The sequence below is a fragment of the Pleuronectes platessa genome, chromosome 9, assembly GCF_947347685.1.
Source record: "Pleuronectes platessa chromosome 9, fPlePla1.1, whole genome shotgun sequence".
In the NCBI taxonomy this organism is placed as follows: Eukaryota; Metazoa; Chordata; class Actinopteri; order Pleuronectiformes; family Pleuronectidae; genus Pleuronectes; species Pleuronectes platessa.
Window position 1 is genome coordinate 22,565,871 of NC_070634.1, and position 14,626 is coordinate 22,580,496.

General features: G+C 43.5%; 1 protein-coding gene across 1 annotated transcript in view; it reads right to left on the reverse strand.

Moving 5' to 3' along the window:
- The window catches only part of raver2 (ribonucleoprotein, PTB-binding 2), a 70,449-nt gene that overhangs the window by 16,631 nt on the left and 39,192 nt on the right, over positions 1-14,626 (reverse strand). The window contains exons 5-8 of the mRNA XM_053431391.1: positions 8,305-8,496; positions 3,405-3,525; positions 275-357; positions 75-173 (exon numbers count right to left, since the gene is read on the reverse strand). Of these exons, the coding sequence (XP_053287366.1) occupies positions 75-173; positions 275-357; positions 3,405-3,525; positions 8,305-8,496 (495 nt within the window). The remainder of the gene's footprint in view (positions 1-74; positions 174-274; positions 358-3,404; positions 3,526-8,304; positions 8,497-14,626) is intronic.

The following is a 14,626-nucleotide window of genomic DNA, read 5'->3' on the forward strand; positions in this document are numbered from 1 at the left end:
AAGCGTGAGAAAACACATGCACATGACACACACACACGCACACACACACACACACACACACAGAGGTGTCTTACACTGCTGATGCGCTTGTCTTTGATGTGAAGGAGCTGTTGCTGTGCGAGCTGCATGTGCAGGAGGTTCTGAAGGACGAGTCCATTACCGAGCATGGCGTTCTGCAAAGTGAAAGAGGAAAACAAGTGTTGGTGAAGCAAACTCACACAGACACACACACACACAGAACACATTCTCCCACAGATGCTGATGTGGTGTTGACCTGGTGTGCTTTTCCCAGGGTGAGCAGGGCTGTGGTGAGGGGGGGCCTGAGGAAGGGCATGCTGCTGTGACGGCCGTACTTCCCTTAAAGACAGAAACAAAATAACATCAAACAGTCACTAATGCATTAACAATCATCATCTCAGACAGATCTATAAATCATTTACAGCACAAATCACATCACAAAGGTAAAGCTCTGTTATTGTGCTGGTCCACACAACAACAACTGTAACTTTCTCCAAATATAAAACTTTTATTTTGAATTGAAAAGAAGCTCAATGAAGCTGAAAAGTTCAAAAAACGAATCAATAGACAACAAAAGCAGAGAAATTCTCATTTTGAAGAGTCGATCTTCATTTAGTCTCAGACAGAAACCGTTTTGTTCAAAACCGTCTGTGTGACGCAACAATGCAAGACCGATATTGTGTAGTCAGTGGTTATGAAAACACTTTTCTGAATAAATGGAAGCCAAACTCAACCATCATCCGTTTCAGTTGCTGTTGTTGTAGATTTGTTTTTCCTAGCGACATCATGTCTGAGGCGATTCACGACTCAAACATGACTTAATGAGATAAACATAAAAAAGCAGTTTTTCTGTCTAACACTCAGAGAGCAGAAGTCAGAGTCCGATGTTATGAAGGTGGTCGGGGGTTTTGCTAATGGATTAAGACATGGATAAAGACTGTTACTGTGTGTTTAGGGCAGTTTAATGTAAATCAAAATTTAATCTAATAATTGTCGGTATTAGTGTTCATGTCTTTTCTATTTTTAGTTTTTTCCTCCTAACACTTCCCTACCTACCTACTTTCCTCCTGACCTATCTTTCTTTCTATCTATCTATCTATCTATCTATCTATCTATCTATCTATCTATCTATCTATCTATCTATGTATCTGTCTATCTGTCTTATAGAGCAAGATTTTGATATATGCTAATTTGCAGCAGGCACAGATCAGTTTTTAAAGGCCAGCATGAATAGTGTGAGGTGCCTTCTGTACTTTTAACCTCTGTTGTATTTCATAACTTTGGGAAATTACTTTTTTTTTTTTTTATTCATTATTCCACAACCTTTGGTCTAACTCTTGTTTATGGTATTTCTGATTTGTATCTACCATCGTGAATTTATTGTTCAATTGTTAAAGGTTTTACTGCTGAAAACCTCAAAGAACCAAACTCTGTTTTTAGGCTCTGAGACGTCCAGTGAAATAGTTACAGACGATCATCGGTCTTTTCTGCCACGAAAGCTCAACTCACTGCAACTTGAGAAAACACATGAACGGCTGCAAATAGCGCAGACGTGTTTCAAAGGGGCCACAGCAACTGACCACGTTCCTTTAGTCTGTGACTTCTGGGCAGTTACTGAAGTTGGGTGTTGATAAAATGAGCTGAAGCCTGAGTGACCCAGCCGGGCTCGCTGCCGTCTGTGTCACCCACAGCACATTCCTGGATTTGGTTATGGATATTTGATGTGGATGTCTCGTCAAATTAATGAGGATTGTTCTCTCTGTATTTTCTTCTATTTGGTCTATTTGCATGTGTTTTCTTAGTTTGCAGCACGATGAGCTTTTCAGGGCCAGAGACGATCAGGTTCCTGCTGTCGACACTCATCAAGTCTAAGAAGAGAATCAACACCATGAACATTTGGTTTGTTACAACTGCTTCAAAGCATTTTCTGTTTTTCTTTGAAGAGCTCAAAACTTTGAGGCGTAGAAAATTACCAGTTTTTTTTTTCTCCCATCAGTGGAAACAGAATAATCAATCCTTTCACTCACTGAATCAACACGGCAGCAACAAAAGTGTTAACTGACAAATCATCAGTGTTGCCAAACGTTTCCCACGTGTGCATTGACGTGAAAACACGACAGCAAAAGCCACAACGCAAACACCACAACACAACTGCAAACGCCACATGACTGAAACACACATTTGAGTGAGAACAACAGATATTATTAGTCCCCCACAGTCAGTTACCCTGCTCCTATCATTGTCATCATCTGATGCTGCTCACTTCCATTGTGGTTGTGTTTCCGTTGTGTGGTGGCTTTTTTCTTTGTAGTTGTGTCTTCTGTCGCTGAGCTTGTGTGAGACGTCTGAAAACCCCATAACTCATATCTATAAACTGAGGGAGCTCTGTCTGCCTGCTCGACTTCAAACTTGGCGATTGTGTTGACAAAATAATCCATATAAAGTACACAACCACCCTGTTTCTATTGCTGGTGTGTGCGTGTCTGTGTGTGTGTGTGTGCCTGCTCTGAATCCTCCTCATAATAAATGTAAAGCTAATAGTAGCTTCCTCCAGAATAGGTAGAGAAAGTTTAACATTTAATCAAAGCCCTAATTTTAGACTTTAATTGTGTGTGCTGTTCTTCAGGAGAGCTCCCCCACATCCCCCCCCCCCCCCTTTCTCTCTCTTCTCTTCCTGTTCTCATTTGTTCCGAACAATGTCACACGATTTCATTTTAATACCTGATTAGCCATTCATCAAATAATGAAGCCGTCGAGGAGGTGATCACAGAATCGTGAGGTCGATGGAAACTGAGCCTGAGACGCCTCAGATGGAAGATGATTTAAAAAGTGCAGCATGATGCAAAGTGAACTGAAGTGTATGTGTAGCACTACGTTTAAAAACTGTCGTTATTGGCTCGTTTTTCCAATTTAATTTCTCTTTAATTAAACCTCACATTGACATTGAAAATTAAAATATTAATCAATATCATGTGCTTTCACTTGAATATTCCGCTCTTTACTCTTTGCTGAACCTTCAAGACACAATAAACACTGCTAATATCGTTAATTCCAAAAAATCCCCCGAACCGTCTATACACCTCACTTACCTTTTTCTCAGACATGGTTTCTGTCCTATTTACAGACTGATGTTAAGATGGCAGCCTTTGATATTTCATTTCAGAATAGTGGGAGGAAGTGAGGATCCATCGTCCATCTTTATAAACAGTTTATGGGGGCGACATTTAATTATGGATTCCAAGGGACAGCCGTTAGTTAACCCGAATGTTACATTAGGTGAGAAAACATATCTTCTTTATAATGTTTTAATTAGTTTTAATGTTGTAATTAAAAAAGAAGACTTTGCCCATTGTATTGACCACAATCAATGCAGCAGCTTTTCATACCTCCTCTTTTCCCAGTGTGGTACGGCCTCATGAGGATCTGCAGGGCGGCGGGGTTCGTCAAACTGGTCAGCAACTGGGCCAGGTTCGGCTCTGGCAGGAGACCTTTCCTGTTGCTCAGAATCTGGAGAGGAGACGAGGCCCAAGTTAGAGAAAGAGAAGTGGGACTGTGTGTGTGTGTTTGTGTACGTGTCGGCCGTGCAGTACGAGTTCTGATCCTGTCATCAGGGGCCCCTGTGGTAATCGTTACACTGGTTTACATCATCGGGATGTGTCTGCAGTGTCAGCAGGGGGGAGGCTGATCCAGGAGACAACAGGGTAAGAAGAGAAAGGGACAGAGCTAAAAAACTGAAGGGGGAAAATAAATATGGAAAAACAAATCATGAGAAAAGATGGGAGGAAAGAAAACTCAGGTGGAAACTTGACAAAGAGAAGCAGCTCCTTTCCAGACATGCACCACTATAGACTTTACGTGTTGGCGCTATAGCACAGTCCTCCATTCGACCCCTGTTCGGGACGACCTCACTAGCGCCCCCTGGAATGAGAGCGGAAGTTTTCTTGCTCAGCCATTTAATCTTTAATCCCGTCCACTCTTTTTAGCACCAGGCCTCATATATGTATCAGTTGATTGTGTGTTTGTGTCACATGAATTTTTTATCTTATATTTGATTTGTCTCCCGTGTTTCACGATGCTGTTGTAGCTGCGAGCTCCGTTTAACTCTGCTTGTAGTACACGCAGATCACCACCAGCTGGTGTTTACCCTTTTTAAGATTAAGATTAAGATGCATTTATTAGTCCCAAACACATGCACAGACATGCACACTAATGCAGGTAGGGAAATGTAACCTCTGCTTTTGACCCATCTGGTGGAGGACACACAGAGCAGTGAGCGACCATGTACGGCGCCCGGGGAGCAGATGTTGGGGGAGTAAGGTGCCTTGCTCAGGGGCACTAGACAGGGTAGGGAGAATCCTCTTGGATTTTTGGACAGATCAATCCAGGTTCGTCTTTTTGTTGTTTCTCCGTGGAGTTGAACCAGAGACGAACTAGAGACCTTTTCTGCCCATAGTCCAAGTTTCTGCCACTAGTCCACCGCCTCATCTCAGCGACTGAAAGACGTCCAGTGCAGTGTGGCACATTCCCAGAGTACCAATCCAAACGCTCATTAAGCTGCGGCAAATTTAATTCGACAGATTCCGATGAAACTCTATTGAATTAGTCTGCGTCAAATCGAATGCAGGAGCATTTTCGCTCGGTCAGACCCTCTCTCCTCGGCACCGGCTGCGTGGCAGACGGGCCCAGACACACAGCTATTTTAAACAACATCAGCAGGATGGTGATCTTTCCTCCTCCTCCTCCTCCTCCTCTGCCCCTGAGCTACAGCTCGACGTCGGCTCCCGTCAACCTGGCTTCCTCCGTGTCACATCGGAGAGAGAAGGCATTACTGACGGGGACGGAGAGGGTTTGACTCCAGCCTGTCAGCAGCAGGAGAGGGAGAGAGGAGAGTCGGCTGCAACACACATACAGTATAGTGTGTGTGTGTTACAGCAACAAAGTCAGGCGTCAGTGTGTGTCTGTGTGTGTGTGTGCGTGTGTGTGTTGGTGCTGAACAAGGCCAGTCATAGCTGACAGCGTCTTTCAAGGAAAGAGAGCTGGAGAGCGCTTCCATTTCTTTTCTTTTGGCTGGAGAGAAAATGTCACCATGCATCAGTCTGTTTGGCTACTGGCACAAAATACAGCCACACACCCACACACTGACACAAACACACACACACACACAATCGCACGCACACACACATGCCAGGGAGGTAAGGAAGCTGCGAAGAAGGGAAGGCGAGAAGTATCGCATAAGGAGAGGGATGGAGGGAGAGGAGAGGAGGGAGGAAGGAGGAGGAGGAGGAGGCCATCTGGTCCTCAGCGCTCACAATGCTAACTGAAGAAATGAGAGATCTGCCTCGGAGAGCTGGAGCTGGAGCAGGAGCAGGTCAGCGTCTCTCTCTGAAGGTCTGCTGTTTCTCTTTATCTCACATTCTTTCAAATAATGCCTTGGGGTAGTAAAGAGACCTCGCTGTGCTCTCAGCCTCCAAAGCTTTTCTGTCTCTCCTCCTCTTCTCGTCCCTCTCACAATCAACCCGCTCACAAGTCCATGTCTCCCCCCCCCCCCCCCCCCCCCCCCCCCCCCGCCAGCCTTATCTCCCACAAGCTAATTTATTCCACACAAACTACTTGTTTTTTTTATTCTCTCAACGTCTTTTGTGACAGTTAGCGTGCTGCCATTCAGTTTGGTGGTTTTCAAACATCTCAAGGTTACAACCTCTAAAAACCGAGAATAAGATTCATAGAAAATATCCCAGTCTGTTACATTTCACCAAAAATTTTGCCAAAGCGATTTAAGAAGTAGTAAGAAGTTCAGTAGAGAGCAATCCTCCGCCACGGCCCAACAGTCACCTTGACCCTCTGAGGTCCAAGGTCATGGGATGTGTCTTATTGGGTCAAATGTGTTAGATATAATGAGTAAAACAGTATCCTCACAGGCTTAGGGCTGCGTTATACTTTTATATAGTACAAGTAGTATATATTATAAAACATCATTTTTTTGTAAATTGGATTTTCAGTATTGGCTTCAGCTTCCACCCAAGTGACAACCTCTGACTTTTAATTGCATCTCTCCCTAAGCTCAATTAGTGTAATCTGAAATATTCATATACACACGTGAGTTAAACACGGAGCTGTAATGATTTTCCACGGCCTGCGGGGGGGAACTCGTAATGATCCGTAAACCTGCAACTCAGGAGAAACTATAATTGCGGATTTCCACGTGACGTGTTTTGTTGCTCATTGATCGTTTAAGAGAAGAAACATGAAAAGCACCAGAACGATCACATGGTGAAGGAGTGGCATTATTAACTTTGGGTTGTTAGAGTTAATTGGACTCGATGGAAGGTCACACTGGTGAACATGCCTGCACACGAGAGGACACCGATGAGAAGAAGCTGCTCAGAATAACAAAGAGGGTCAATATTACAGCAAGACAAACATAGGAAAAGACAAAGAACATAAACAAGTGCATAGATATTATATAGAAAATGAAGTTAAACTAATTGTAAAACATCATAGGGGTGTATATCGATACATTTCTGATCAATATAAGTTTAAGACTGGGGTTAAAGGGGATTTTAAGGCCTTTGACTAATCAACTTAAAAAGTGAATCATCTGGAGACGCCCTCCCGTGTTTAATCCCCATCAATGTGTTTTTTTGTAAACACTCACACACACACACACACACACACACACACACACACACACAGACATGTACACACACACACACACACACACACACACACACACGGGACAAAAACAACATCCTGCTTCCGTGCATACTGAATATTCACGAAACAGTACATTTAAAAATACACTCTTTAAGTTAAGCTATGCAAATTGATTTTTAGCCATTTGTCAGAGACGTTTCAGCGGCTGGGCAGCTGTGGCTCAGGAGGAAGAGAGGGCCGCCCGCTAATTGGGAGGTCGGTGGTTTGATCCTCTGCTCCTCCACTCTCTGCATTCTGTAGTGTCCTTGGGCAAAACACCAACCCCCCAAACTGCTCCTGACAGCTGTGCCCACTTGCATGAATGGCGTGTGGTAGAAAAAGGCGCTGTGCAATGTGAAACAAAGCTGCATGAACGTATGTGTGAATGTGACTAAACACAATTTACCATATTGAAGACCTAATCACACACAGAGAGAAAGAGTGTTTAATGCATATTGTCACTGGATGTGAGATGAAACTTTATTTAAGATGCAATGTCCGGAAAAACTCAAACGCTGGAGTCAAACCTTCACTTACTGAACATAAACCGACTTGGACTGCGACAGTATTGAAACTCTCACTTGTGTTTACATCTTGTCGGTGTGAGTCTGCCGGTGTGTACACGAGTGTCTGTGTGTATCAGGGTCCTGCTGTGTCGCAGGCTGCGAGCTGGGTTTATTTCAGGCAGCAGGAGACAGTGGAGGAGCCCAATCAGTCCACAGAACTATAATTATCATGTCAGTGCCTCTCTGCTTCCACAGCGCTGTGTGGGCGGGACACCACAGCCACACAGAGTCTGTACAGCTCCACGTGCACTAACCAGTTGGTGCTGGGTTCACAATCAGATTGTGGCTGTGAGAATGTCGACCTTGTTTTGTGTCTTCTCGTGTGAGTCCGGTGTTTTGGGGGGTGATCTGGGTATGAACGCCCAGATTTGATGAAATGCATGAATGTTTTAAATCTAACTTTAACAAGTTGAGCTGAATCAACCAACCTGAGAGATCTAAGAAATGTTACGAAAGGCAGATCCGGGATTTTCTTCATTGTCTTTAACGTGGTGAGATTTGGTGTTCGCCTCCGTGGAGGTAGGCTTTGCTATTGTGACCCTTTGACCTCCGCTAAGGACGTTATGTTTTTGTTTGTTTCTTATTCAGCAGGATTATGCAAAGGCTACCAGATCGATTACGACTCAATTTAGTGGAAGGATGAATCAGGGGAGAAGCCATAAAACTTTGGTGTGGATCTCGATCCGATTTTCACTTTATTAGATTTCTCAGAGTAACGAGTGTTTAAAAGCAGGATTACAAAAAACTTATTTCCACGAAATTTGGTTAAACATGGGCCAAATAAAGAACCCATCAAAATTATGGCAGAGAGAAATGGTTGATCCAGGATCTGTTTTTGACATTTTCTTTCAAATTGATATTATATTTTTCCCAAATTGAATAATAAGTGGCACTAAGATACACAATCACAAACTCTTGGCTTGAGCATGAACGGAGATTCCACAAGACCATCAGAAAGAACCTGGATCTATCGGAGGTTGAACGGTGAAATACGATTGGCCGTGCCGCTCGTGTGGATCCTACTCACCATCCCCTGGGCGGCGATGAGAGCAGCCAGGGTGCTTCTCCCCGTGGTGCCGGGGGAACATGGTGACAGACGGACCTCCTGTCCTCCCACCAGCGTCCGGTCCATCTCCATCAGCACAGCCTCTGCCTGATCCGAGCTCTCGTACTCCACCACGCCGAACCCCCGCACCGGGCTGCCCTCGTCCTGGGCAAGCTGTTAAATATCAAAAAGAAAAAAGAGGAGTGTTACAACCTTTAAAATAAATCCACCGTGTTTTTACATTTAAATCTTTCAAATGCGAATATTGACCGTTTCAATTTCCATCTTTCCAAACTTCGTAACCTCGGTCAGAAAATAAAAAGTCACCGCTCTGCTTTCATCATCTTCTGTTTTGACAGGACGTGGGTGTACAGGCGAGAAAGTTACGTTTTCAAAGTTGCAAAAATCAGCTCATAGTTAAGTAACTGGTTTTGATCAGGGTGGAAGAAACTTCACTTGTTTTATTCAATCGATAAAAATATTGATGCTTCTGCAGCAGACCTCGACCTCAATGAGAGCTGTAGATTTACGGTTTCATCTGTTTACTGCTCACAGGATCACAAATCTCCCAAAACAGACTTTTCTTAAATGTGGAAACATTTTCAAATCTCCGCTGTCGGGGCCGGTCCCGTCTTCCTGTTCCTGAAGTGGAAACCTGCTCCCTGTAGGTGTGTGGGCTTCCTTCACAGGGTAGATTACATATTGAAGTGGTTGGAAGCTTTGTTGTAAATTTGATGATGAAAAGTCAAGATAAAAAAAAGGAGGAAAAACAAAAAATCACTGACAAACACAAAAAAGCTAAAATATGGTCGATTGAAAATATTACTTTCATCTTTTGTTGTTTTTTTATATCCTTCTTTCCCAACTCTCACTTTTCTCCACCTCTCCGTGCACTTTCCTTCGCTGTTCCTTAATAATTCAGTTTTTAGCTCTGCCTCCTGTGTTTGAATCTGGACCCCAGCTGGTGAGCTTCTGTGCGCCACATTCAGGTTTTCCTCGTGTCTGTGTGGGTTTTGGTTTCCGTCCATCCTTTCCGATCCAAGCACATGTTGCCTCAACCTGTCCAGGCCGCACGTCATCCCTCACCCGGGGAGCTGGATATAGGATAAACCGCTTCCTGCGGCGCTAAGCTGACGATCTGGCACCGAGGATGGACAGTAGAGGATCAGTAGCGCCTCGCTGGTGTTGTTCATTCCGGTGCACGAGGGCCAAATGAAACCTGTGACTATCGGCGGATACACCAGTGCTCGCGGTGCTATCTGTTGCTGCCAGCAGCGAGGAACAATGCCCCGACACAACAGACAACAAGACCACATGGAGCGGCAGGGACAAGAGAGAAAAAGATAGATCTGCCCCGTGTGGACGGCCTCTGATGGATGTTCTTTACCGAGCCCTTATTTCTGATTAACTGAAACTAAAGCCTGACGTCTGATGTCCATTTTTCTGCAGGAATTAATACAAAAACACACACACACCAGATGCATTGATGCAAAACAGCTGTTTTAATGGAGTGAATGTGTTTAAGACTGGATTCTTCCTTTAATGTGCAACGAGCAAACGTGGCCACTCACTGATGATTCTAATTATCAGTACAAGCTGATAAAAGACGTGTCCCTTTCAAAGTAAAAAGCCTGGAAACACTTTTATTTGTTCTCTTTTCATAAAGAAGCAGTCCGATCAAAGTGTGTTCCTACAAACAGCCTGCTTTCTATTTCTGCATTTAGTTCACTGCACCGTCTTGGAACAGTATTTATCCACAGAGCTGATTGTGTGTTTGGATTCAACACACAGTCAGCCCCCCCCCCCCCCCCCCAGAGCAGCCATCCATACACGCAAAGTTAGTAAAGTGCAGAATCCGACCAAGTATTGGAAATTCTTTTACCGCCAAATATAGGCATCTGCATTGACTCACAAAAAAAAAATCCATATTCTCCAGGCCCGAGAAGAACTTCCATGCAAAGATGTGAGGGTGTGTGTAGGTGTGTGCGTGTGTGTTTGATTGTGTGTGTGTGTATAACTGACACAACTATTTTGTGGTGGAGGTAAAAGAGCTGATCTCAGCGCCTTCTGACAAGAAGGACAGATATAAAAAAAATTGTATGATGTAAGAAATATATCCTCTTGCTCTTCCTGTATTGCTGGAGGGAGTAACAACTTCAGACACACACACACAAACACACACACACACACACACACAGAGAGAGATTCGTAAAATGTGTGTCAAAGCATCCAACATATGGCTGTTTTCCAACTTAGTGAGTTGATGGAACATTGAAGGTCAATCAATGGATCTCTCAAGGTCGGAGTGCTGCTGACCTTTAACCTGACTTTAGATGTACTGCTGTGTCCAGAAGGTTCATATTTGAGTGGAGTGTTTGAGGACCAGCTAAATAATGCAGGCGGACTAATACATCGGAGCTAATGGATGACGCAGAGCAATCATAATGGCTAAAAGCTAAAAGCTTAGGGTTAATTACTATTATTAGAACTGGATCATTTAAGTTTCGATACTAGAAAAGAAAAGACTTCTTGATTCACCTCAGACTTGGAAGGACGTGTCCACTGTCTGAAACGGTTCAAAGCCCCTCATCACACAAAAATTTGTTTAGCTAATTCTTCACTTGGATGTTTGAGCCTCTCTGTGCAGAATCACGTCAGTCCTGTGATTCAGGAGGGAAAGAGGATCGTCCAGAGGGTCAGAGGTTCGATCCCCTGACTCATCCAGTCTGCATTCTGAAGAGTCAATAGAAAAACTGTTTGACTGTGAAGGTGAAGGACTGTTAAGCCCTTCGATACTGGAAAAAAGCCAAAACATCCTGTTCGCCACAGTTTGTGGTTTTTCACAATCAAGTTCCTCAACAAAAATGTATTCGGCTTTTAAAGAAATAAAAGAAACTGCCCTTTAAAATGTCTGCAGACAACAGCGCTGGGATTTCAGAGTCTGAACACTCGAGCTCCCGACTCTCCACAGTGAGCAGCACTTTAACAGCAGGCAGCAAAACAGATCAACCATCAAGTCTGATTCTCATTCACAGCCACAGTGTTCTACCAGAGCATCACAGTGTTAACAGGTGGAGAATTACCACAGCTTCACCGAGTCCAAGAATCTAACTCACACGTTTGCAGAGAAAGAACTCGAAAATCTCCGAAATTTGTGAGTAATTGAAACCAAACGGGCAAAAGAAAAGATTCCAACATGAGAGAAATACCCCCCCCCCCCCCCTCCCAGAGGATTATAAGCAGCAGAATGTCACAGTATCACAGAGAGACATGAACACACATAATACACAGGGCACAAGATGTCAAGGCTCTCGGAGTTAATAGGGAAACAGAACAGGAGGAGGCCTGAGTGCTGGAGCGAGGAATTAACCAGCAGCAGCAACATGTAGCAGGTGGCGTGACGATAGCATGTTTACTGCTGAGGCTGCTCTGCATGAATAATAATCATGCTCCTTAATGGTTGCAAATGTATTCACCACCAATATGTTGGTAATTTAAGGCTAATTTTAGACACTTATCTGCCAAACATGTTCTGGTATCTACTTCTTAAACGTGAGTTTTACGGCACAACAAACGACGCATCTGACTACGGATCAAAAGATAGTAGATTCGACTCCTGGCTAGCTCAAACTTCATCTTTATGTAAAGTTCCTCTACGGTTTAGTACTTGAAAAGGTTTTCGTCCTCAAATTTTCAGAAAACTCATCACTTTCCTCATACAGCCCATTACTGACAGTGGTTTTGGCTACTGTAGCTAGCTTCTGATTGGCCAGCTGGCCCAGTCGCTCTACATGGCTTTGTTAGGCACCAGATTAGCTGCTAGGTAAGCGATGTGCATCGTAATGTCACATGACATCAAAATTGTTTGAAACTATGAGCCAGATGACTGATGATGTGTTTCAGGATACATTTTTACCAGAACTTCAACTTATCAGAACTTTTACCAACACAAAATATTAATTTTTTTGCACCTTAGAAAAAATAACAACAGAAAAAGCATCATATGTCCTTAATTTTGGTATTTTTTCTTTTTTCTTTTTTAATAATCATAATTATCTGATTTGCTTCTAATGGTCAGTCATCAGGTTGCACTCTAAAGTTTTCTATCAGGTCACCATGTAAATAAACATTGTAAGCATTTCCAACGACGCCTCAAAAAAGCTCCGTTCCAGAGGATTGGTGATTGCAATTAAACTTTCAAAATGAAATTAGCATATAATCACTCATATGTGCGATTACAATCATATCAGAGGCCTTTTTTTCTGTGAAAGTGAGCAGATTACAAATCAGTAGGAAACAAATGCATTTGCACTTTCTCAGCCTGAGCGCTGACGCCTGTTACCCTCAGTGTTCCATCAAGTGGCCCTCCACCTCCTCCTCCCCCCCCCCTCCCATCCGTCTGCTGTTCCCTCCGGTCGGAACAGGGGGACGGATGGAGGAAGGAATGGAACAAGGGAGAAAAGTGGATGTATGAGGGGGAGGTCGATAGGCTATTATCATCAACATACATTAAGCAACCGGTATGGAAATTACCTGAACCACTCCACCCATGATGGATGGTTGGATGGATGGATGGATGGAGTGGTAGAGGTGGAGAGTGTGGGAGTGAGGAAGGGATGGAGAGAAGAAGAGAGAAAGGAGGAGTGAAGAAGACAAACTCAAGTGAATGAATAAATGACAAGTGGTTTAAAGGATGGATGGATGGATGGATGGATGGATGGATGGGAGAGTGTGGGAGTTACAAAGGGATGGAGAGAAAAAGAGAGGAGTGATTAAGTTACCGACATATGGAGAAGTAGAGGGATGGAGGGATAGAGGGATGGAGGGATGGAGGCTGACGGAGAACATGAGGCCGAACAGAGAGGAGGGAAAACAAATAAAAAGTTGCTAATCATTATTTCTATGTGTCGCTGTGGAGGAGGCTAAACTGTGAAACATATATTATACATTATATTAAATTGCATTGTGAGCAAATGGTGTTGAAGCCATCATCCACCTCGTGTCTGTGTACACGCCTGAGTAATGATGCCGAGTGCCCATATTTCTACTCCTACTGCTCTCACGCCATATACAATATTCCATCATTATTTAGATTTGCACAAAACAATTATGCAAATTCACAGTAGAGCCGCTGTGCACTGTGCATGACCCACGCACACAGCAGCTGTTTGCTCCTCTGGCTCTCTGTGTTCACACGTGTAGCCTCGCTGTGCGTCGGAGGCTGTCGACTGAACCGGTGGATTTCCAGGATGTTAAGAGCAAAGATAAGGTGAACTCATTGTTACAGGTGAGGTCTGAGGGGGAGGAGGGGAGACCTCCACTGTTCCTGGACAGAGGGAATTTGAAAAACAAGACAAATTACACCTGCTCCCAATGAAAAAGCTGAATGATCTTTATCCAACATTATGTTTCAAATGTTAAAGGCTGGGTAAACATGTCTTAGAAATCCATAAAGGCTTTTTAATGCCTCTTTACAGTGAAACACTTTTATTGCGAGCACTTAGGTTCTTCTTTTTTATTTCAAAGATTTACAAAAACTATGTAACCTACTATGTAAACTATTTAAACTACTTGTTAATTTGACCTTCAACAAGTATTAAACTGTTTTGATCTCATTACACTGATGTGGGAACATTCTCCGTCTCTGCTTATTATTAAATATTTGGGATTTTTGATTATTGGTGGGATCAAAAATAAGTGTGTGTCTGTGTGTGTGTGTGTTTACAGGGCAGAAAGCTACGCTAAGCTATCGGTGTGTCTGACAGCTCTTGACCTCAAGTCCTGGTGTTCAGCCAAGAGATGCTGACTGAGTCACTCGTAGGAGCACCCCTGTCAGTTATTGGGCGTGCGTGTTTGTGTGTGTGTGTGTGTGTGTGTGTGTGTGTGTGTGTGTGTGTGTGTGGTTGTGTAAGAGAGGCACCGTATAAATGACCACTTCAATTGTCTGAACCGAGTGATGAGGTCACGACAGCACTGTCACAGCTGTCTGTGAAGAAATGTACACGAGCGAGCACAGTGACCTCATGAAGAAAACTGTAAGTGTGTGTGTGTCTCTGTGTGTGTGTCTCTGTGTGTGTGTGTGTGTGTGTGTGTGTGTGTATGTGTGTGTGTGTATGTGTTCGTGTCTGCATGAGAAGCAGGGAGACCAAGGAAGGGAAAGTGTCTATAATTAAAAAGACATAAAAGAGGAGGGATCCGGATCAAATCATTATTTTTATATTATTAATCATCAGAGATTTATTAAAAAACATTAAAAAAAACGGTCTTCTACTTATTTATTTCTTTGAACAAAACTTGTGTGTTT